Genomic DNA, 25667 nt, shown 5'->3' on the forward strand with positions numbered 1-25667 from the left:
TCCAATGTCTCCCAATTTAGTGCTCTGACCATCACAACATTCTGCCTTTGCCCCATAGTGTAACACCCTTGGCAAATACCTGTGGACTTGATGCGATACAAAACAAAATCTTTGAGCAAAGGAACATTTATCAGTCCCACCAGTATCAGCTCCCAAGGTTGGATTCTGCTCCAAAGGAACAGGAGGCAACAAATGCATCTAACCCCATAGGCTGCGATCTGAATATGACCTGTTTTGTGGGTAGACACAGAAATGCGAAGCTACCTAATACCGAGGGTCTTGTTGGGACTGACAAATTGTTTTTCACTAACTGTTGATGCTTGGGTGAATCTTTCCCATTGAAAACAGCTGGACTCATTGCTGACATTTGAAGGGGATGATCAGATGGAGTGCCTGAAAACAAAGAAAAGAGAAGCTCACCATGATATTGTTGGATCTAAGACCATTTTCCCCATTTTGCTGTATAAGTTGTTCATCGATTAAACCCACCCTTGAGGTTAGTGTGCACAAACTGTAATATTTCATCTCCAGGGTATATGTACAAATTCCTATATGTGCTTCAAGGGGTGCAAATTGGGTCAACCTACAAGTCTGAAGATGATGCAAAGGTACTGGATGCACCAGAGCTTATGCCCCACAACTACAGGTTGATTCCCAGAACTGCCTATTGCGACCAGGATAGGACTTGCAAGAGACTACTAATGATTGCAGGTATCTTATCTACTCTAGTCCTAAACTGGCCACAGGGTTTGAGGACAACCCAAGACAGAGACAGGATCAAAAAGCTACCTGTAGGGTTTGTTTATTCAAGCTCATTGAACTATCCAAGAGACTAGAAGTTTCCAAGACTCTTTAGCATTTAACTTGAGAACAGGGACTTACTCTGGGGACTACAGAGTCACCCTATGGTAAAGGAAATAGTCCTGACACAGTTCTAAGGCCCTGTGCTACCTACTGATGTTCATACTAAAATGTAGGGGCTAACAAAGTACCCCAAGTTGCTTTCAAATACAGAAATTATTCCAGTGAAAAAAATCATAGGGAGTATGGTATAACCCCCCCAAAGGCCCTTTTCAAAACTAGCCTTGACATATTTGTTATTGATTTGGTCTGTCAGTCACCTACAAAAGGTATAACACACTAGCATCTTTGTATTTGACAGCTATTTACTAATATTGTTCTTTTACTGGGAATACACCCATTACAACCTCTTGAAACAGACAAGAAAGGAATGATCTAAAGATCATTTAAAAATATAACCCTATTGTGCTATCATGCCAATTATATCACTTATGATCACACTTCATCCTTCAGCTTCAAAATCACATACTATCGGCATAATCAAGGAAGAAGGTGAATACATTTTTATCAGTTTCTTAGGGTGTTTGTGTTTATCCCTGCCCTTTCCCCAACTAGATTATAAGGGGGAAGATGTTCGTTTAGCCCTTCTGAGGAGGAAGGAAGATAGTCAACCTTTTGTTAGTTTTCTTATAGCAACACATGGTAGGGAAAAAGAAATAAGTCAAAAGTAATTCAGATTACTATATTCCCCAATGCAAAGTAGATAGCAGATGAATATCATAGAGGAGGAATTATTAACCTGCTGTCTGTGAACTTGTTCTTATGAATATTTTGATAATTATATTTCACTGTAATTGTTTCCTTTATGATCCTATGTAGTCTTTCACACATTTAAAATCATTATGCTGAGAAGAGGTCCTTAGGCTTTTACTAAATTGCCAAAGAGGATAATAATGGAGAAGGAAGAGGAGGAAGGAGGGGAGAGGGAGGTGGAGAGGGGGGAAGAAGAGGAAGAAGGTAGATGCTATTATTTTTTTCATTTTACAGATAAGAAAACTGAGGCAAACAGGTTAAATGACCTGTCCAAAGTCATGTAGGTAAGTATCTTAGTCCATGGCAGAAAAAGTTTGAGAACCTCCATCTTACAGGTTCAGAGTTACAAATGAGAGGGAATTCTGGACTACTCTGTTGCATACCTTTTCCCCTACCCCACCCAAACAGAATATATGGGTTGTTCCAATTCTAAGTACCACTCTAGTTCTCTGCCTGATGCTCAGTCCACTATACTCCCTAGGTTCTGGTCCAACAGTCAGTCGTAGTCCCTCCCTAAAATTCACGAAAATATATAGAATTAATAAAATAAGTAATTTTTATTTGAAGGAGTTTGTAACTTCTGAGGAAAAATTATAAATAAAAGTCATACAATCATAGCTTGAAAGCTCGAAGAGATCTCAGAAGCCATCGAGTCCAGCCTTTCATTTTACAGATAAAGAAACTGAGGCCCAAAAAATTATAAGTGATATCCTCAAGTCACTTGGCAAGACCTGAAGTCACTCAGGTATTAGATAGCCAAGTCTGAATTTGAACCCAGGTCTTTTGAATCCACATCTGAATTCTTTCCCCCAGACTCCACTTCCTAGGAACAAAAGATTCTAATTGTTTTTCTGCCTATTATTGAAATCACAAGCAGCTATGGATCTAGACATCAAAATTCTATGCTACATATATCAGATATCATTTCTTTTAAGCTAAAATTCTGTCACAGAATATATTAGTTCATCCTATAAGCAATAACAAGCGTGTGGAAATGATTTCACATATCTAAATGATTCTCTCCACCCATTTACCTGTCAATTGAGTTCCCATCAGAACATTTGGATTTGCTACAAGAACTGGCTCACTTGTGAAGGCAGGTGGGGGTGCTGAACTCTCTGGAGCTTGAAACAATGAACTGGAACAAGTGCTTGATGACATCTGCCTGCTCCGGAGCTCCACTGAAAGAAAATTATCACAAAGGCAATCATTACATTATCTTCTGGTACAAGTGATAGTTTGTCTGGTAGTGTGCAGTCACATCAGGCCAAGAAATTAATGTTATTTACTAGAGAAAATGCCAGAGTGAAGCTGGTCCCACTGGCAAGTGCTTTGGTAAGGGGAAGAAAAGTGAAGAACAGGGGAGGAAGAATGCATACCTTCTCACCTCCTTCTTTTTGCTCAAATAATTCACCATGCATGGAATGTCGTCCCTCCCCACCTACTGAATTCCTATCCATTCTTTACAGACCAACTCCACCACCACCTCTTGCACAAAGCCCTGTCTGATAACCACAGCCAATAACAAATTTCACCCTAGGACCCCATAGAGTTTATTTTTAACTTCTCTAATGAAAGTAAAGACCACACTGTCACTGTGAAGTATGGTAAGTGATAGGGGAACTAGACATGTGGAAGAAAGGGAAAGGAGATCACAGGAAACTACCCTTCAATTCCTGCCTTAAGTCAGTCAACAAGTATTTATTAGATGCTTACCATGTGCCAAACACTGTTCTAAGCACTAGGAATTTATTGGGTTGTTTTTTTTTTAAAGCAACAACATTGTTGTCAGGATTAAACAAGATAATATTTGCAAAGTACTTAGCCCTGTGCCTGGCACACAGTAGGCACTTAATGAATGCTTGTTCCCCTCCCAAAGTGAAAAGAGATCTGGATTTGGAATCAGAAGCTCTGAGTTGAAATCCCAGTCCTTCTACTCATTGTGTGATTTTTAAGCAATTCCTCATCTAGAAAATCAAAGGATTGGGCAGGATTGTGTCTAACATCACTTCTGCTCTAATTTTAAAGCTGGTTAAATACTTCTATTGCAAAGTAGTCATCTCTAATAAGAAGAAACCATTATCATCAAATTCTCCTAGTATCTAAAAATTTAAACCCACTATAAAGGCCATCCTCAGTGCCTGGGGGCTCTTTGTTTACTTAAGTAGACCCTTTTGCCATTAACTCAGACCCCCCTCAAAGTTAGTGAAAGGCAAAATCCTGCCAAGCCAACTGGGCTAACTAACCGGAGCCCCTCCAGCAGATTAAAGGGCCTTTCATGAGAGTCCCGTGAGCATTCCGAACCAGATAATACTTTAAGTGTTTCTGTTTCTTCGGCTGGGTGGTCAATTTAAGATTGATGTGATTGGAAAATTCAGTGAAGTAACAGAATCCTTTCTTTCCACAGCCAACACAATTCCCAGAGAAACCTAGGAAAAGAAACACAATGTGAAAATCCATGAATTTGGTTGTCCAACTGTAAAGATTTTTTTCCCTCAAAGTACTCTGCATATATGAAATAATTTATTGAAGCTCCCAAACCCCTTTGGCCTGTCACACCATTGATGGGAAGACAAGAAAATTCACTGTGAACCTTCATTTTTAGTGTCTTTTCCCAAAATGCTTTCAGATCTATGATCTATTCAAATTTATGAAATCTCTATTATGTACTGCATGATTTGAGCTCATTGATTCTCACAATAACTCTGGGATAAAGGTATTATTCCACCCACACACTTCTATAAGTTATGTGTATGCCATAGCTATCAGTGGTAGTAGAAAGAATAGCAGTTTTAGAGACAAAAGGAAACAATAAAGAAATATTTTTTAAGAGGAAAGAAAGGATCCATATGTACAAAAAAAAGTTATATCATCACATTTAGTAGTGGCAAAGACCTGAAAACTAATGGAGTACCCATCAATTGTATAATAGCTGAAGAAATTATGATATATGGCTCCCACAAAGAGGTCCCATGTATTCAAATTCACACTATTAGAAGTTATAATTACATAAAATATGATCATTTTGTCATGCCAAGTGGAAAGATGCAGTGCAAATTTGAATAATACAACCAATTCACAGGATTAATTATTCAAACTAATTAGGACCAAGCTGCAAATTAAATATTATTGCACCATAAGAAGAGATGAAAGATATGTTTTCAAAGAAACCTGTGAAGAGTTGTATAAAATGATATAGAGTCAAGTGATCAGAACCAAAACAATTTATACAGTAACAGCCATGGTGTGATAACAAAACTCTGAAATATTTAACAATTCTGATCAATGCAATGGCCAACTATGATGCCAGAAGATTGATGATGAAACGTGCTAGCCAATTCCTGAGAGAGAGGTGATAGATTCAAGATGCTTGGTCAATGTGGGAGTTTGTTTTACTTGACTATGCAAATTTTTAGAAAGCTTTTATTTTTCTTTTTTCTTTCCCAGAAGGGTGGGAGGTCTAAGGGAGAGAAAATAACACTGGATAATTGGAAAAAAATTAAAGTTCAAAAAGTAAGGGAGACAATAAAAAAACATGCTGAAAAAAGTTCAAAAAGTAAAGGAGACAATAAAAGAAATATGAATACAAAAAGAAGAAGAAAATAGACCCAGGTATGAATCCTGAATTTGCTATTTACAATCTCAGCAAGCTTGGGCAAGTTCTTTCACCTGCCAGGGTCTCAGTTTACTCATTTATAAAATGGAAGGATTAAATTAGATAATCCCTAAGGTTCTTTTTAGCTCTAAATGCCATTAACAACTGCTACAGAAAAAAAAAATAAAGGATGTTTGGTTTTAATGAAAGGGCCAAACATGGCAAAATAAAAATAGAATTTTTATAGTCCTAACTTTCAAAAAATTTGAAAGTTAGTTTGAGTTAAGGAAGAAAGAAGAAATCCAAGTTACAAGCCTTTAACCCACTCAACTAGCTACACTACTTAAATTAACATAGTGATCTGTCATGGCCACATTTTCATTTCCAATTTGTGTTGGACAGACATAGCCTCCAAGTTCCAAATGAACCTTATGGAACTTTAGGGATAAAAAAAGAAACAAGATGATATTCAAACATAGTACAAAAAGAGAGGAATCTCACCATGACCTCTTGAGAGAAACAAACAAAAATATACTAAAATGAAATAAGTTGATAGCCGGCCCCCCTAAGAACAATATAGATCAGAGGTTCTTAACCTAGCATTAGTAAGCCTAGGCTTTTGAAAGACATTTCCTTAAGTATATTTTGATATAATGTGTGTCCTTTATAATGCTATACATTTTATTTTACTCATTTAAAAATATTTTTCTGAGAAGGGGGCAATAAGTTCACCAGATGATCAATGAGGTCCATGACAAAAAAAGTTAAGAACTTCTGGACCAGCCCTAGGATCTGTGTTCTCAGTTCAATAACCAGTTCCAACATTCCATGGTCCAAATTTTATCCTAGCCCTAATGGCCTTTGTTCTATTTACAAAAACATTCCAAGTCCAGTTTTATCATTTGGCTTTTTGGTCTGCTCAGTCTCCTTGTTGAAATTCACTGTGCCTAAACAAGACCTTCCTCAAAACCATGCTTCATCCTGTGGTCTGTCTAGTTTTTATGGGCACAAGGTCCTTTGAGCTAAAGAGGCATTAGAGCTAAAGGGCACTTAAAGTAAACTGTTTTATCACATTCTTTGCAGGAAAAGTTTGTAAAGGTCATTATGACTTATTTGGGAGAGAAGCACAACATGGCAATCTACACAAGCTCTGCTTTTAAACTGGGTATCTCAGAGGTCTATCTGATGTTTATTAAAAAAATAACCAGTTGTACACAAAAAAAAGAAATCTCCATTTAATTTCTGCATAAGACACAGAATTTTTTTAAAGTCACCATTATTAAAACTATTGAGAGCTTAGGTGCATTTTCCCTTAAGTAATTCTTAAATTCTCCTGATACCATCTCTTTAAAATTTACCAAAGCTTCCTAGTTCACAAAGTAAAAATACTGACGTATTCATGGGATAATGCTATGTCAGGATAACGTGCAAAATAAGTGGAACTTCTGGGACCCTACTTCCTCTGCACTAATATTCAGCTATCAGAAAAAAAAAAAAAGGTAAATCAACCTACTTACAGGAAATCTCATTGGAATGCAAAATGCAGAATTTCGAAGAGCTGGTTGAATTTGAATCTAACCCTAAGTTTTCAAAAGACTCAAGAATATGACAGAGAACAGCAAGGCCAAGGGTTCATAGGCTATAGCTGAAAACCAAAGCACTTGGCTAAGAGTCTGGAAGATAAAGTTCAAATCCTGATTCAAACACTCACTTACTTACTTACTTACTTACTTTACTTACTTACTTTACTTACTTACTTTACTTACTTACTTTACTTACTTTACTTACTTACTTTACTTACTTACTTTACTTACTTACTTACTTACTTACTTACTTACTTACTTACTTACTTACTTACTTACTTACTTACTTACTTACTTACTTACTTACTTACTTACTTACTTACGACCCTAGGCCAGTGATTTCACCTCTCTCAGCCTCAGTTTGTTTTCTTTTCTGTAAAAGGGGAAGTCATAACAGTACCAGACTCATGGAGTTGTTGTGGGGATCATAGCAAATAAAATGATGTGAGTCCCTTGCAAATCTTTTCATTGGGGGTGGGGCAGGGCAATGAGAGTTAAGTGACTTGCCAAGGACCACACAGTTAGTATGTGTCAAGTGTCTGAGGCCGAATTTGAACTCAGGTACTCCTGAATCCATTTTTATCCACTGCGCCACCTAGCTGACCCCCCCCTTTTTTGTCCCTTTGCAAATCTTAAAGTATTCCATGAATATTATCGCTAATTGCTATTGCACATAGAAATGTGGGATTATTTTCAATAGTATTAATAGAAACTCAACATTTAAATAGTATTTTTATGTTGACAAAATAGTTACCACAAAATCACCATAGGAGGAAAGCAGTACTAATATTGTGATAGCAACAATTTCAAAGAACTTAGGAGACAAGACAGACAAGTATCAAAATCCCCATTTTACAAATGAAGAACCTGCTTCTTAGGGAAAGTAAATCACTTGCCCAGCAAACATCAGGTCTGAACTGAAAGCCAAGTCTTCAGACTCAAAGTCTAATGTGGTTCCCACTACATTCTTTCTCTGTACTATGCTAAAGAGTGAACATATCCGTTTATTCAGTACTCTCCAACTGAATGTTAACAAGAATAGTATGGTGTCATCCATGACAATGTGTGGGAAACCTCCTGCAGAGCTGGTTGAATTTGAATCTGACCCTAAGTGTTCAAAAGACACCAGAATATGACAGAGAACAGCAAGGCCAAGGGTGCTACCCATCATTTGAATGGGCTGCCCCTGAAAACCACATCTGTCGACAGCCAACCTACCACCTAGCTCTGTCCTTGGAGAAGATGGGGGCTGTCAGAGTAAAATTCCGTCTTAAAAGAGTTCACCATCCAACATGGAGCCATAAAACAACAATGGGGGAGGGGAAATGCCGACCATTAAAGGAGCTCTCTTTGTAGATCAGAAGTTGATAGTGGAAACCCACCACAGGAGGGAAACTACTTGTCTCCTTTGCACTGTAAATATTTAGGGAGGGATTAGGAAGAGGCCATTGAACAATCAATCTTCTCCAATAAGGGCTTTTTTGCCAAGAAAAGCGGTTCTTTTGGAGAAAGCAACACTGAATAGATTGGAAACAGGAGGTAAAACTGCTAACACCCCCAGTTTGTTTATAAATCTGCCATGGGGTTTGATTAAAAATCTGCCAAATGATTATAAGCATCCAGTGTTAAATACCAGGTTGAAATAAATTCTCAAATAAATTCTTTGCATGGCAAACAGAATTCCTGGTGTTTAGAAGTAAAAAACACAACACTTATGCTCAAGACATCTCCAAATAAAAAAGAAATAACAATTGTAAAAGGTGGAAGACCTGGGTTGAAACCCCCACCTCTGACATTTACTACCTATATAATCCTGAGGAACTCAACCTCCCTGGGCCTCAGTTTCCTCATCTGTAAAGTGAGGGAGTTAAGCTAGATGACCTCTAAGGTCCCTTAATATTCTAGTTCTATAAATGACCTAAAAAGATTAAATTTAATTCAATTTTACAAACATCCATTAGATACTATGTCCAAAGCACTGTTCTGGGCACTAGAGAAGATAAATTCAGCTAAAACATAATCTCTGAATCATGCAGCTAATAATGATGAAGTCATTTAGGATTTGCCTTAAATCGTAAAAGTTTCCGCATATTATTTCATTTGAAGCTCACAACAATCCTAAGAGCTAGGTACTATTAGGGATTGTTTTCATTTGGCCAATGAGAGAACTGAGCATATGGAAAACTAGTGCCAGGGAGTGGGATTGGGTCACAGATCTTCCTGACTTCAAGCCCGGGACTCTATTCATTCTGTCATACTGCCTATTAAAAGCAGCCAGAGTGCTAACTTTACAATTAGGGCAGTAACTTAGAGATTGGAGGATGAAAATATCACCAGTGATTTATTTTGCTCTCTCAAGAAGAAAATCACAGCTTAAAATTAAGTATTTATTATCAGCACCGTTATTTTTTAAGATACTTTCCTCTGCCCTTCCCATCACATTCTAAAATCTTGGAAGGAACAAAGCTTTCATTAGAACAATTTCCCATGAAGCTCTTGGGTGACTATTCCAAATGGTGCCACCAACACAAAAGCAGCACAAATGTTTCTTCAAAAGAGAATTCTGTTAAGACCCTCCTCCATTAAAGAAAATCTCTTCTATATTCCTATACTACATCTGCCTGCCCTATACCTAGTAGTTGTCCTATATTTTGGTCATTCTTAACAAGGCTGAATTTACTACCTTGTTTTAATTAATCCTTGCTTCAGTTTTGGTTTGGGGGTAGCATTTCTCCACTTCTGTGTTGTCTATTATCCATTCTCCTTATCCTTAACATGACAGAGTGGAAAATATCGTGGCCTGGGAGTCCAGACGTGGTTGACTCTAGCCGCTCAACCTTCGACAAGTCACTTAATCTCTCTTAGAAAATTGCCTCGCCTGTAAAATGAAAGGGTTGTACTTGATGGTATCTCAGGTCCCCTTCAGCTCTGGTATTCTATGTCTTAAAGTCTCTTTCAGCTCCATAATCGTATTTTAAATGGCTGTCTTCTCAAGTAGCTTCTTTCAGGCTTCCTGGGTGGTCTATATGCTTCCATTGCTTTGGAAACAGCCATTTGTAGCAGTCTGGCTGCCCTCCTTGTTTGAAAAGAATAGCCTTGGTTTATTACTAAGGTTCTTTCATGTGAGCAGGAAGCCAGTTTTCTTCTATCCTTGCATCTTGGGGAGGTATAAAAAATAGAAAGCACAGCTTCTCTCAACTCAGTAGCTGGCCCTTTTGGCTTTCTTCCTTCACGTCACTTTGCTAACATCTGACCTAAGAGCTTCCCTTATCAGCTACAAGTGACTATAAACCAGCCCGTTGGCATTACTCTCTTGTCCCCTGTAACAGAATGAATGGCTAGTTAAGAATAGTATGGGTTCCTCCATCTTTATATCCTTTTATCAAGTGAGCAAGTACTCTGAGTTGCTGTTTCAGGAGTGGGGATCAGTTGTCCAATATCATCCCACTCTCCAAATACCTCCCTTTTGTGATGGAGTAACTTGTTAGTGAGAAGAATGGCTACCATTACTCTTGTGGAGATCTAACAGTATTTCCCCATGGAAATTAACTGGCAACATAATAGAAAAAATTTAGAAATAGAAATAGAAAAAAATTTAGAGTCAAAGGACCTAGATTCAAATGATCCCTATATTATATGTTCATCACCTTAGGAGAATTACTTCATCACTTTAGGTCTTAGCTTCATCCTTTGTAAAATGTGAAACTGGGGTATATGATATCAAAGAACTTCCCAACAGTTCTAGATGCTATGAACCTTTGAAGAACTATATGAAGATGAAAGCTGAACCCCTGTCCCTATTAGTATTGTCTCATTAACTACATGGTCACTTGAAAGGTGAGTTTTTATTATTCTAAGTTTCATGAAGGCAAGAATCATGGATCTGATTCAGATGAAAATGAAAGCCAAGTTGCTAACTTTTGTGGTCAGTAAATCTCATGGGTAACTATAAGGACTGAATCAAATAAATATACAAATTAACTTGGATACCATTACTAGTCCTATTCCAATGCTTCATTGTGGTATAAAGGTGACAGTAAGGTCTAAAAGGCTATGATGATATAGCACAAGCCCTAGTAGTTTTTACCATACAGGAAAGGCTTCAAGCAGACTGGCTCTCAGCAACAGACTGTATTCTTTCAACTAGCTTTGCTAAGTATGGAAAGGCCCAATACTCATTAGATTATAACCTCATCATGAGCAAGTATTGTTTCATCTTTGTACTTGCATCCTCAGAACCTGGCAACACATAGTAGGCTCTTAATAAATATTTGATGATTGAATGATTACATAAAATGATCATTTGCTTACTAATCATTTTGGCTACTGAAACCATGGAACAAAGAAAAATACAGAATGATTCTTAGTCACATGGAGTCCTCTTCCACTTCTGCAGTAATGGTGACAAAAAATTTTTTAAATATTAGAAATGGGAGTAAGAGTACAAAGAATCACATGCCTTTTAGACTGTATTAAAACTAGTCTAATTGTTGGTACTCTATGTGTGAAATCTTGGGCTGATGACCAACAAATAGAAATACTCCTGGAGGAAATAAATTATATCAATTTTGACATTTTCTATATAACCAAAACCAGAAGATAGAAGAAATTTGCAGCTAAATGGGTTGATGACTCACAGACTGCCCTTGGAGAAGAAACTGGTGGAGTAGGTATTATCATACATCCCAAAGCAACAAGAAATATAATTCCTTGAGGCATTAGTTCATCTTACATTATAATGCTCATGACAAGCATCTGCAAAAGTAATTTCAGGAAGTGTGCCCACATTCATTGTAGCAGATAAAAAAGTTGAGGGGGCAGCTAGGTAGCACAGTGGATAAAGCACCAGCCCTGGATTCAAGAGTACCTGAGTTCAAATCCAGCCTCAAACACTTGACACTTACTAGCTGTGTGACCCTGGGCAAGTCACTTAACCCCGCATTGCCCCACACACACACAAAAAAAGTTGAGAATTCTATAGAGAAATGCTTGTCTCTCCAAATTAAGTCAATGTATGTTTTGATGGGTTTTTTTAACTTCAATGCAAGGGTGAAAATAGGGAGATGAGCAAAAATTGTGTAGGAAAATATGATTCAGCATAAAGGAATGAGGAAAGCTAAAGTCTTATAGATTATAATGAAGCTTAACACCTGTTTGTTATGATATTTTCTCTTCAATCAAACAACCAGGAAGCTCTGGATAAAGTGAACAAATGAAAACATCACAACAAATGCTGTTGATTATATTTTAAGAGATAGGAAAAGACTAATCATTGATGTGGTAGTCACTCCATAATAAGCTGCCTGTGTACAGCCTAACCACTGTCGTGTCAGAATGAAAATCAAAATTAATACAAAGCAAGAATAAAAATGAGAAAAAGAATAGCAGCCAATTAAGACAACAAACTATTTTTTTTAAAAATAGAATTGACAGCAAAAATGGGAAGTTTATGAAGGAAAGAATGTCAATAGTAATTAAACTGTTATAAATCAATTATCATATCATTTTTAAAAGATCTAAAAACTGTATCACTTAGCCCTCACTTTACTGACTTACCAAGGAGAAAAATGTGGAAAAGGCAACTATACCTTAGAACATAAATTGATCTATAAAATTTCACAGAGAAGGATGGTGAGAGTGTAAGCAGTATATTAATAATACATCATAAAACAACAAGAATAGAAGGGAAAACCAATTTAGACAAAGACTAGCAAGAGAGCCAACTAAACAAAGTCATCCAAAGGGCATTAAAGGGCAAAAGAAGAAAAACAGAAGAATCATGGAAAAGATCTAGCCAAATTTTTTTCAACAAGTTTGGTTTTTTTTCCCCCATCAAGTTCAGTGGAGCTGCTACATGTGAACTCTTACATCACAGTACCCAATGTACCAGAGAAAGTAAAAATAGCAGTAAAGAAAACTAAAATGTAAAAAAGGAGATAAACAAGGCCAAACATAAACCAAGAAGGTTTTGTCCTAGAAATACCACAAATTTAAGGATTTTCAAAGATTTATTCTCAAGGCACAGGAAGAAGAGGAAGAGATACAAAAAGGCATGGGAAAAACTTTAGACTTTTTTTAAAGTATTAGAGACATAGCTACCAAACTATATACCCACTTTCCATTTATAAAAATTTTTGTAAGCAAAATCTACACACATACACATGGCATCCTTGATGAGAATATGGGAAAGTGAAAAGGCAGGCTTTTTTTGCAAACAACAAACCACATCTTTACCACTACACAATTGAGTTGAAGATATAAAGAATACAAGAATCCAATGTTACATGCTGATTCATCTCTCTTTAGGCAGCCAAGTGTCCTTCACTCCCTGGAGCTCTCACCATATTAATGTCTAACTTAGTCAACTTAGCTTACTACAGTTCAGAACTACTACTAGTACTGGCATACCTACTAGCATTAATTATAGATGTGTGCCACCCAGCCTGAGTGACATTGTGCTGATCAAATAAAGCCCCATGATACTATAGAACCTAAATGAGATTCATAATGTCTCTAAAGAGTTGGACCTATCTTACCATATTAGAAAAAGAAAGGAGATCAGGAATGCCTACTATCCAGAGTATTGATTGGCAAGGATGAAGGATGGGGCATGGGGGAGGGGAGAAGCGGGGCAGAGGAAAGTATAGAACTAGAGCTCACTTTTTAATATGAACACTGCAAATGAACAATGAATTGAATCCAGAATTGAAGCAAAAGAAGTTGAATTCCCTTAAGGAAACTGCAAAGCTACTTAATGACCCCAAGCTTTTCCCTGAAGTAAAGATTCATCTACTTCATAACAATATTCTTCTGGTATTGCTAAATGCCTTAGAGGTATTAAATAATTACATAATAATTCTCTGAAGAACTGAAGTTGAGTATCACCTAAAAGGCAATGGAAAGGTACAAAGTGGTTGTAAACAGACTGAAATACATTATAGGCAAGGAATTACAAAAGAAAAGTTGTGCAAAGGATGCTATCAAAGAATGCACACAAGAAATAGAAGATGGGGGTGGGTAATGGTAAATGCCTAAAATCTCTGAAACGGAGGAGGAGGCTGAGAATGGAACATTGCTAGGTACTTAGGAGTTCTAAGCTGTAGTAAGGAAAAAGTCAAATGTGGATCTACACTAAGTCCAGCACCAATATGGTGTACTCCAAGGAGCAGGGGTTGGGGCAAGAGGGAGGAATCTCAGACTGCATAAAGAAGGGCAAATAAGTGCAGGTTAGATAGAGTCCCATGCAAATCAGCACTGGGATCTGATCCATGAGTGGTGACAGCACTTCCAGCAGGGGTAAGATACAAAAAAGAAGACAGAAGGAAAAAGGAAAAATAAGGAGAAAGAAGAAAGGAAAGAGAAGAAGGAAGAGGAAAAGGAGGAAGAAGAGGAGGAGGAGAAGGAGGAGGAAGGAAGGAGAAAGAGGAGGGAGACTTCTGAAGAAGAGGGAGGAGGGCAAGTCATGTGTCAAGAGCAAGAATAAGCAACAAATTGTCCCGCACTACATTCATACCCTTGCAATATCAAAAGAAAGCAAGGAAGCCCACTAGTATATTGAATGTATCCCCTGCAGTAGCTTTCTGGAAGAACATCACAGGATGTTCGGGCATAGGTCAGCTGTACAGTGCATCACTGGAGGGAATATTCATATAGATGAGAGCACAGATCTATTTGAGTTGAGAGATTTATGAGTCCACTACAGTATCCCTCTGATGTCATATTGTGGCATGGAAGTAATATGGGATCCTCAGAAACAATGTCAATTGACCATATGTTGATAAGTTCTAGTAAGATAAAAAGGTCTGGGGTACAAGTCTAATGACCACCAATATGTCCATTGCCCAGGACCACTCTTATCTGGTTGGCCAGAGTAATGAATTTTTGAGCCACAAAATTCCTGAAGGATGCAGACAAAATCATGAAAGAGTTACAATCTGTCTCAGTGGAGGAAGAACTCACACCAAAGATATCACAGAACCTTGAAAAATTAACATTAAGACAGTAACAACCCTATTATATAGGTACTTGAGGGAAGGAGTATGATTTTATAAAGGAAAGAATCTTCAGATGAGGAAATGTCCACTACCAATACAAATCTGAAGGTAATTTATAAGCTTATAGAGTTTACCTGGGTCATAAAGAGGGAATGTGACTTGCTCAGGGTCACACACCTGGTATATGTCATACTCAAATCCAAGTCTTCCTGGCTCTTGAGACTGTCTATATCTACTTTGCCATGGTGCCTCTCAAGTACAATTTTTAATATCCTCACTTAACAGATGAGGCTCTATGCTTCTAAGATGCCCATGGTGACACAGTTAGTAAGTTTCAGAGGTAAGTGTCTAACCCATGTCCTTTAGACTCAAGATCTAGAATGGTTATGAACAAAGCAGCCAATGAAATAACTAGAAGTCTGGATATGTATATTGCCTACAATTTATGTGCAGAAAACTAACCTTGTTTTATGGTTCACAATTAAGTGTGAGGGGGTAGTGTTTGTTGTTTTTTAATGCATCAAGCTAAAAAGGGTGTGGGGCATTAAAAACAAGAGAAACTAACTTTAAAACACAAAGTTAGCAGACTGATCTGTGGAGGCCATATGACATAAGGGAAAGACCACTGATTAGGAGTCAAGAGATATGGGTCCAAGACCCACCTATTTACTCCCTGTGAGACACATTGAACAAATTACTTAATTTCTCCAGGTAATAATTTCCTCATCTGGGGGCAGCTAGATGGCACAGCGGATAGAGCACCGGCCCTGGATTCAGGAGTACCTGAGTTCAAATCCGGCCTCAGACACTTGACACTTACTAGCTGTGTGACCCTGGGCAAGTCACTTAACCCCAATTGCCCCTCAAAAAAAACAAAAACAAAAACAAATAATTTCCTCATCTGCAAAAGGTGGGCATTGAACGACATGCTCTCTCGTGATCTTTATCCAGCTCTATACTTGTGATCTTTTATTTGCAAGAAAGGAAAGGCAGAAGGAAGCACTAATTTAATAAATGCCAACTACCTGGTTTCTTAAACTCTGGGTCTCAACCCCATATGGGATCATGTAACTGAGTGTGAGGGTTATGAAAAAATTGACAATAGTAAAAGGTTATGTATAACTATTTTATATACCTATATACCCGGGGTCACATAAAAATTTCTTGGGCAAAAAGGGACCATGAGTAGAAAAATTTAAGAAGCCCTGATTTAGTAGACAGTCTTTGACAGATGCCCAAGCCTTAGAGAGGATGAATGCCTTGACAACAGTCACACAGTTATTTATCATATGTTAGAGGCATGATTTGAATGCAAAAATTCCTTACTCCATGTTTTGCACTCTAGCTACTACTAAATCTCTAACAATAGTAATGATTTTACATCACTTCGACTAAGTTTTTTAAAAAGATACATTTAACTGGTTTCCTATTTCAACATATAAATTAACTGTAATTCATCAGCATGAATGAGTGAATTAATCTCTTTGAGAATAGTGATCATATCCATTCTGTGTCTTAGCAGATCATATCTGAGGATTTCCATAAGCAAAAAAATTCAGTCATGCCATAGTAGCAATTCTGAACTCAATAAAACTTCTTTATTGTTGTTATTAACTTCATTTTTAAGCCCTAAATTGAGTTTGTTGGGTGTTTTTTTTCTTGACCAAGACCAATCCACCAACTCAGTATAATCAAGGCCTTCATCTTCAAAAGCTTCCTTATCACATGTTACAGCATGTTGTAGTTTTCTAATTTGATTTAGCTCAAGTGCTTTTTTCCCCCTAAAAAACTTTTATGTGTAAGACATTCTACTAGGAACCAGGAACACAATGAGAAAAACTAGATAGTTCCTGTGTTCAGGAAATTTACATTCCAATAATGCAGTGAAATAATTAAAGTAGGTAGTATTATCCCTACTTTACAGATTTAAAAAAAAAAAACAGGCCAAGAGAACTAAAGATCTTTGCTCACAGTTACATAGCTAGTGAGCAGCAAAACTATGATTTGAATGCAGGATTATTTTACTCCAAATCTTGTACCCTTTCTACCTTGCCACAATGTTGCTTATACTTGAATGAAAGATAGCAAACATGTATATGATTCATAAGAGGAAACATAGCAGGACAGTTTGGTGGTTATTTGTTACTGGAGGTAGTGTCCATAGCCTCTTTTCATTCTTCCATGATGATATTTTGACTATATTTCCTACCTTCACATCTCAGGTAAAGTGACACATCCTATGCAAAGCTTTCCTGATCATGCTATCTTCTTCTTCAAATTAAGTACTTAATCTTAATACTTAATTTAGGGCTTAAGTACTTAAGTAATTAAGGCTTATCTGTGTACATATACCACCTTGCCCTTAGTAGAATATTAGTTCACCATTCTGAGTGCCTAGCACAATGCTTAGCACAAAACAAACATTTAATAAATATTTGTTGATTGACCAAGAGTAGTAATTGTTTCATTTTTATCTCTAAATAGTGCAGAGCTTTTCACACAAACAGCAAGTGTTTGTTCAATTGAATTGAATTATAAAAATTTTGGCAAAGGTTTTAGGATTTTCATTGGAAAGATGAAAAAAGGAAAACTATCACCATACCATGGTATAAAATTGTTCCTATGTCATTCTTACCAGGGTAGGTAAATGGATGAATTTGGAGGTAGATTTATAGGAAGGAAGAATTTTTTTTGCGGGTAGATTAGAGTCTGAGCAATAGTGTCACAGTCAAAGAGAAACCATTCCCTGTAGGCTGCATGTTGACTTGGAAAAACACAAATGAATATTATCTATGTTGTGTTGTATTTTTATTTGTTAAATGATTCCCAGTTACCTTGTGATCTGGTTCCCTCCCCACTCCAGAATTTTGCTGGACATGAATTTGACAGGTCTGCTCTAGAGGACATTTTGAGTGATGCTAGTGGGCATTAGGTGATACAGTAGATAGCGTGTCTGGAATCAAAAAGACATCTTCCTAAGTTCAAATCTGGCCTCAGACACTTACTAGTGCTATAGCCCTGGACAAATCCTCATCTGTAAAAAATGAGCTGGAAAAGGAAAAGACAAACCACTTCAGTATCTTTGCCAAGAAAATCCCAAATGGGGTCACAAAGAGTTGGACCCTACTGAAATAACTCAACAACAACAACAGTGGGCATTAAGCAACAGGAGGACACATAATTACACATTACAAACTAGTGGTATTATTGGAACACTGACACCTCACTCCAAGAATATCAGTAAGAATTTCTAATGACAATGATACTAAAATACAAAATGGGAAGAACGAGACTGATGCCTTAGCTAAACTGTTAAAATTTTTCAAAAAGTAGATATAAGAAACACAAGAGATTCTAGGCTAGGATAATCATCCTCATAAGAAGCTAAGAACCACGAAAAATGCTTAGCAAGTTAAAATCAACCAAGTAAAGAGTATTTTAAGTGCCTACTATGTGCCAGACTCTAGAGATACAAATGAATTTTTAAAATCCCTATTTTCCAAGAGTATCTTCATATCAAGAACAGAGGCCCAGAGGCTATATGTCAAAGAGTCTTTCACCTTCAGAGTGAAAAGCACTGCTTTCCTACCACCACCACCACCAAGGATGATGGATGGAGATTCTTTTCTCTAATCTAAAAATTCTCAGTTAATAGAGTTTAGAGTTAGACAGGACCTTAGAAGTCATCTGGTGCCAACCTCTCGTTTTATATAGGAGGAAACTCAGGCCTAAAAAGGTAAAAGGACCCCTCACAGTCACTCAAGTAATAAATGGCAGATGTGGGATTCAAACCCACATCCTCTGACTCCAGATCCAGGTAGGAGGAATTTTTACAAGATTTTCACTTCTCCCTCTATGCCTTGCTTTCAGTTCTATAGGTAGAACAAAGCTTGAACGCACACCTGGCTTTTAATTTGTGACTTTTTCTCTTACAAAACTCCTCAAGTAGGACCCTTTGTCAAGTGACATTTGTAATGAGAAGTCAAAATTCCCTGCTTCCCTAAGATATATCCCAGCCTTGGTTTTTATAGGCCACTAAAAAGCACTCAGCTTTGGTCACTGGTATGTTGTAGGGAGATAATCTTCCCCCTGAGGAGCCACAGGGGTTAATGGCAGGAAGCCCAAACAGTTGTCAAATGGGCAAGCCTGGGACATAAAGCATTATTCTAAAAGAAAAAAAAAGCACCAGTTATTACCAACTGTCCCTTATTGCCCATTGCAGGAGCCTGTTTAGCAGGCAATTAAGAAAGATACTACTTCCTCTGTGTAACTGCCTAAGGAGTTTAAGTTGTTAACTGGTCTGGGTACTGAATGAATTGAAAGATTCTTGTCTCTAAGGTCACAGCCCTTGCTTGATTTACCACCCTCCCAACTCCTTTATAGTCATGCTCAATGGCATTCTGGCCCATCTATTGCCACAAGATCAAATATAGAACAAGCTACCATACCTGGCTCCTCCAAAGCACAACTGCTCCAACAGCAGCCAGTCACTGGCATCATATTCAAGTTAACACCAGAAGCCTTATTTCTTTTCTAATCTTTGTGCAGTGAAAAGGGAAATTTCTGGATTCTTACAAATTTTCCAAGTTGCTTTAAAAATGAGAATTTTACTTCAAGGCTAGATAAAGACTTTTCTCAGCTTTCATTTCCCTGCTTGCTTTTAGAGTCTACAGATTGCCTCAAAACAGCAGGAGGCTGAATTTTTTGTGCCAAAGAATTCGTGGGAGAGTGGCTAAATGACCTTGAACAAGTCACTTTTCACAGCTGGGCCCAGTTACTTCATCAATCAAAGAAAAGGTTAGACTAGGATGATGTCTAAGGTCAATTTCACCTCTGAGCTCTTTCAGTTCTGTGCTTCCTTCCTTCCCCTGCCCCCATTATATTGTACCTGAGCTAAAACAGACAAACTATGCTCAATTACAATAGGAATGAGAGCTGAAAGCGATTTTGTCCAGTCCCTAAGTTTTATAGGTGAAAAAATCAAGGTGGAAAGAGGTTTGTCACTTTCTGAAAGTCAGAGCTAATTCATGACACGATTTTGACTAGAACCTACACCATCTGGCTTCCAAGCCCAGAACAACAGATCTCCTCTCACTTTGGCACAAAGGAGCCCACCACCCAATCTTGTTCTGGTTTTGGTCTTCTCCAAAGGTTTAGTAAGGTTGGATATCCTGAAAAGCAAAGAGGAATAAATAGCAGCAAGAGAAACCTACTGGTGAATTAAAGGTCTGGTGAGGGTAAGGGTGAGGGCGAGGGTGAGGTTCATAAAATTACCTAAGCTAAAAGGAACCTCAGAGCCCAGCTACTCTGACCTGGAAAGGAATACGAAATTCTTCTGTAACATTCCCAAAATTGGTCTCTGAGAGTCTTTGCTTGATTACCTTCAATGAGAAGGTACTCACTATCTCCCAAAGCATCCTTTTGAACTTGGAGATAGCTCTTATTTGGAGGAGGGGAGGGATTGTTTTGGGGTGGGGTTTGGTTTTTTTTGAGACTGGCTCTCCCTGTCTGACCCAGACTGGAAGTATAGTGACCACTCTCTGTCCTGTTCCCCATACTTATCTCTGATCTTCATGAAAAACTTTGACCTGCTCCATTTCTTACCTGGGCCCCTCCTTAGACAGCCTAGAGGCCCTCAACTCCCAAGAAATTAGTAATATATTGGTGCCAAAATTTAGTGCAGATAACCAATTGGCTCAGCCCTATTTAAGCTCCGAACTCCCAAGCTCAAAGGATCTACCAGCCTCAGCTTCCCCAGTAGCAGGGGATCATAGGCATTCACCATCACACCTAGCAGTAGCTCTAATTCTTATGAAAATTTTTTGGGGCAGCTAGGTAGTGCAGTGAATAGAGCACTGGCCCTGGACTCAGGATGACCTGAGTTCAAATCTGGCCTCAGATACTTAACACTTACCAGCTGTGTGACCCTGGGCAAGTTACTTAACCCCAATTACCTCACCAAAAAAAAAAAAAGAAAGAAAAAAGAAAGAAATTTTTTTCTAATGGTGAGCCAAAATTAGGGTCTCTGCAGCATTCACGCACTGCTAACACTTTCACTCTCTGGGGCCAAATAGAATAAGCAATTAATTCCACTTCCATATGACAGTGCTTCAGATACTTGAAGAAAGTTGTCATGTACTTAAGTTTTCCATTCTCCAGGTTGAATTGTCCCCACCCTTCAGCCAATCTTCAAATGCCATGTTTTCCAGCCCTCTTCAGTGGCTCTCAGTTATGTCCAATACCAAACATAAAGTACTGTTTGGTTATTTTTAATTCTTCATAATATGCCCCCCTACCTTTGCAGTCTTCTAACACCTTACTCTCCTCCACATACTCTTTGATCTACTAAGACTGGCCTCACCATTTGTCAAACAAGACACTCCATTTCCCAACTCCCATTTTCAGTGGATGCAGAGAAAATTCCATACCTGCAATTCTCTCCTTCCTCATCTTCATCTCCTGGCTTCCCTGAAGTCTCAAATAAAACCTGTTTCTACAGAAAGTTATTTCCAATCTCCCTTAATTCTAGTGTCTTTCCTCTGTTGGTTACTTCAAATTTTTCCTATATGTACCTTATTTATAAATAATCATTGTCATACCATTTCCCCCATTAGACTGAGTTCCTTAAGAGCAAGGACTTTCACAGTATTTGGCACATAGTAGGTGCTTAATAAATGTTTACTGACTGACGGGGGGGGGGGGGGCAATGAGGGTTAAGTGACTTGGCCAGGGTCACACAGCTAGTAAGTATCAAGTGTCTGAGGTCAGATTTGAACTCAGGTCCTCCTGAATCCAGGGCTGGTGCTCTATCCACTGTGCCACATAGCTGCCCTACTGACTGACTTTTGCCTTTTTCTGTATTCCCAGTGTTTAGCAAGTGCCTGGTAAATAGTAGGTAATACTTGTTGATTTGACTCCAATAGAAAGATAGTATGTGTTTACTAAATGCTTGTTGACCCTACTCTAATCATCATAGACACTGTCTTCTGGACATGCTCCAGCTAGATCTTTCGTAAAAGGTACCCAGAACTGAATGCAGCATCCCAGAAGTGGCCCAGCCAGAGCAGAATGCACCAGAATTCTCTTCTCCCTCATCCTGGATGTTATGCTTCTTACTGACTAATCTAGAACTAACAAATCAGTAAAACAAAGATTTTTTCCACAGAAACTACTACCCAGCCATGTCTTCCCCATTTGTTTTTTGTGCAATTGCTTGTTTTTAGATCCAAATATACTCTATGTTATCCTTATTAAACTTATTAAACTCTATATCATTCAATTTGGCTCACTATTCTTGCTGGTAACAATTTCACAAACTCACTAATGTATCTTTAGCCCCCCTCCTGAAAGAAATCCATTGGACAACACACATCTTCACTACTTCAAGGATAGTTGACTGTCAGTGTGGGAACAAATTCCTTTGACAAAGTTACCACTACTTTCTGACAACAATGATGGCGATGATAATGTGGTTATATAACATTTTATATAACACTTTAAACTTTGAAAAGTGTTTTACAAATTATCTCATTTTACCCTCACAACAACTCAATGAAGTAGGTGCTATTATTATCCCCATTTTACAGATGACAAAACTAAGGCTAAAAGAGGTTAAGTTACTTTCTCAGGGTCACATAGCTAATATCTGAGACAAGATTAGAACTGAGGTCTTTCTGATTTCAAGTCCACCACTCTTATCTACTGTGCTACTTGGATGCCTCTTAATAGACTTACTAGAGACTCAGGAGTCATTGTGGCTGAAAAATAAATTACCCTGCAGCTAATCTGGAGATAAGCCTCACTAAGATTAATTACACTGGTCATTTAATCTGGCACTAGATCCATACTCGAAGCCTTTACATCCGGGCAAGCCTCGCCAGAGTCTGTTGTCTATTGGCATAGCCTTTAAGGAGGCAAGTTCACCTTTATGCCATAAGGAGGTATCAGAGTAGAACTTTAGTAGACGTGTAATTGTTTTTAAGCTATTGGATGACCTTGGGCAAGTCACCTACCTGGGTGTCATTTCCTCAAATAAAGGGGTGAGACATAAACTAAGGTCCATTTTAGCTTTAAGTTCTATGAGTCTATAATACTAACTAATTTGAATAACATTTTCAGGTTTAGAAAGTACATATCCATATCAAAGCTTATGAAGTAAATACGTATTTATCCCAGCTTTATAGGGAAGGAAACTGAGGTTCAGAGAGGGTGAAATGATTAGCCAATGGATGCACAGATATCAGCAAAACCAGTACTTAAACTTATGTACCCTAAGTTCAGTGGCCTTTCCATCACACCCATAGCATTTAAAATCCTATTTAAATTTAAATTTTGTCTTTTGCAAAATAAGTTAACATTTAGAAATAACATGCCACCAAATTATCTAAAAAGAAATCATTGGGTCCATAGTTCCCCCCAACAAGTGGTCCATGAAATGTTTTCAGGTGATCCACAAACTTAAGATGGAAAAAGCATCATTATTTTTCTCATCTCTAATTGAAATCAAACATTTCCATCAATGATGTTTAAAAAGCTATTCTAGGGGGCAGCTAGGTGGTGAAGTGGATAGAGCACCATCCCTGGATTCAGGAGGACCTGAGTTCAAATCCAGCCTCAGACACTTAACACCTACTAGCTGTGTAACCCTGGGCAAGTCACTTAACCCCAATTGCCTCACTAAAAAAAAAAAAAGCTATTCTAAGAAGTGATTCATAGGTATCGTCAGACTGCCAAAGGGGTTTAAGACACACAAAAAAGACAAGAATCCCTGATGTGGGGTAATGACCACAAGGAATGATCGATCTCCTGAAAAAAAGAGGAAGTTTTGCTGTGTGGCTATTTTATGCCCCACCCCTACCCCATCTACACAAAAGGACAGCTCTAAATCTGGCTTTGCCTATATTTTACTTACCCAGAAGAGCATTATGCCCGTTATCATCTGGTAAGAATCTTTTATCAACAGCACAAACTAGAAGATGGTCTGGCAGATTAGGAGACTTTGCCCCAACAAGGAGAAAGCCTGAAGGTACTTCAATTGGCTCATTAGAAATGGATCCAAGCCGCAAGTCTTTTCCTGCTTGACAAAAGCCTGGGGGGGGAAGGAACATGACATATACATTTCTAAATAACTTTCATAAACCAAGCATTCATAGATATCATGCCAAACTTGGTCATTTTTTTTAAGTAAACAAACAAAAGCCCCACTTGAACTTCTTCCATATTGAGTATTGGCATAACCAATATTTAGATCAGGGATCCACAATTTTGTTGCTATAGATTTGTTGCAGATCAAAGCTCCTTGGGGCCTTAGCAGAGAGATTCATGGGTTTTTAGGATCCATAAAATTGATCACCTGGTAGCAAAACTTCTGGGAATAGAGCTCTCCACATTTAGCTAGAGTGCTCTTCGGGAGATACACATAATTTGTCATAGGGCCCAACTTTAGAGCCCTTCCGAATGGGTAAGACCTGCCAGTGCTTTCATTCTACTAGCAAAACCTTTGAGATTCTACCACTAATAATAACAACAAATTTATATAGTATGTACTATGGGCTAGGCACTGTGATAAGTGCTTTACAAATATCGCATTTGATCCTCACAAGCCTGGGAGTTGGGGGTTATTAATTAATCAATCTATCAATCAACAAACATTTGTTAAATGACTAATATGTGCCAGGCAGCGTGCTAAGCACTGAGAATATATAAAGAGGCAACAGACAGTCCCTGCCTTCAAGGTATTAATGATCTAATGGGGAAGACAACATGCAAACAAATATATACAAAGCAAGCTATATGCAGGCTAAATAGAAGACAAGTAACAGAGTGAAGGCACTAAAATTAGGAAGGGTTGGGGAAGGTGTCCTGTACAGGGTAGGATTTTAGTTGGGATTTAAAGCCCCTTGAGGCAGACAGACTCACCTACAGGCTATTGAAATAATCGAGGAATAAGGCGATGAACACCTAAACTAGTTGAAGAAACCAAGGTAAACAGATTGACCAGCATCACATACAGCAAATGTGTCTGAGGCTGGATTTGACTCAGATTTCCCTGACTTCAGCCCTAGATCTCTATTCACTGAACCACCTAGCTGCCTCTATACCATCTTCATATCACCTGATAGAGTATTAGAGAACTTTAGTGGAGGTATCTCATAAGATGCAAGGGATTTAGAGCTGGAAGAGAACTTAGAAATCACCCAATTAAGGAAGAAGGGGCCAAAAAACATGAAGTCAGAGTTTCCTGGAACTAGGTCAGGGGCTTGGGTTCAGATCTCAACTCTGACATTTGACCTGTATCACACCACTTTTAAGTAACTTCGCCACTCAGAGTTTCCATTCCTAAACCTGTAGTTATTATTGCTCAGGATACAGGGGTAATAAGAGGGGCAGGTTTCAAGCAAAGTTATCTAACACCAAATCCCCTGTTCTACCCACTGTGGAAATTTATTTTGATTTGGGGACCCTACCTTGGCTGGCGGAGTAGCTTGGTGTGTGTAGGGGCGCAGGAAGCCCCAAGATTTGAGTGGAGAGAAGGAAGATATATATAGATATAGATATATAGATAGATATAAAAACCTGGGGGCCCGACAAGAGTAGAAGGAAGGAGAAGGGGAACTGACAAGATTAGAAGAAAGGGGGGGGCTGACAAGATTAGAGAGGCGGCAGAGGGCAGACTGATGGAGCAGACAGACAAAACAGGAGGCAGCGGAGAGCACAGAAGCAGTCAGCATAGGGTACAGGTTGGAGAAAGCGAAGATTAAGAAAACAGAAGGACACTGGAGCACTAGGAGAATGGAAGGAGAGGTGGGTGAGAGAGAAACACAGGGGTTCAGCTATGGCAGTATGGAGAGAAAAGTTAGACTCAGGGGAATCAATAAAGTG

At 38.3% G+C, this 25667-nt stretch overlaps 1 protein-coding gene across 2 annotated transcripts in view; it reads right to left on the bottom strand.

Annotated features, from left to right (window-relative positions):
• The window catches only part of GREB1 (growth regulating estrogen receptor binding 1), a 147822-nt gene that overhangs the window by 102344 nt on the left and 19811 nt on the right, over positions 1-25667 (bottom strand). For both annotated transcript variants that reach the window (XM_043987596.1, XM_043987595.1), the window contains exons 3-6: positions 23698-23874; positions 3861-4043; positions 2649-2795; positions 265-393 (exon numbers count right to left, since the gene is read on the bottom strand). In XM_043987596.1, the coding sequence (XP_043843531.1) occupies positions 265-393; positions 2649-2795; positions 3861-4043; positions 23698-23874 (636 nt within the window). The remainder of the gene's footprint in view (positions 1-264; positions 394-2648; positions 2796-3860; positions 4044-23697; positions 23875-25667) is intronic.

The sequence above is a fragment of the Dromiciops gliroides genome, chromosome 2 (genome assembly GCF_019393635.1).
Source record: "Dromiciops gliroides isolate mDroGli1 chromosome 2, mDroGli1.pri, whole genome shotgun sequence".
In the NCBI taxonomy this organism is placed as follows: Eukaryota; Metazoa; Chordata; class Mammalia; order Microbiotheria; family Microbiotheriidae; genus Dromiciops; species Dromiciops gliroides.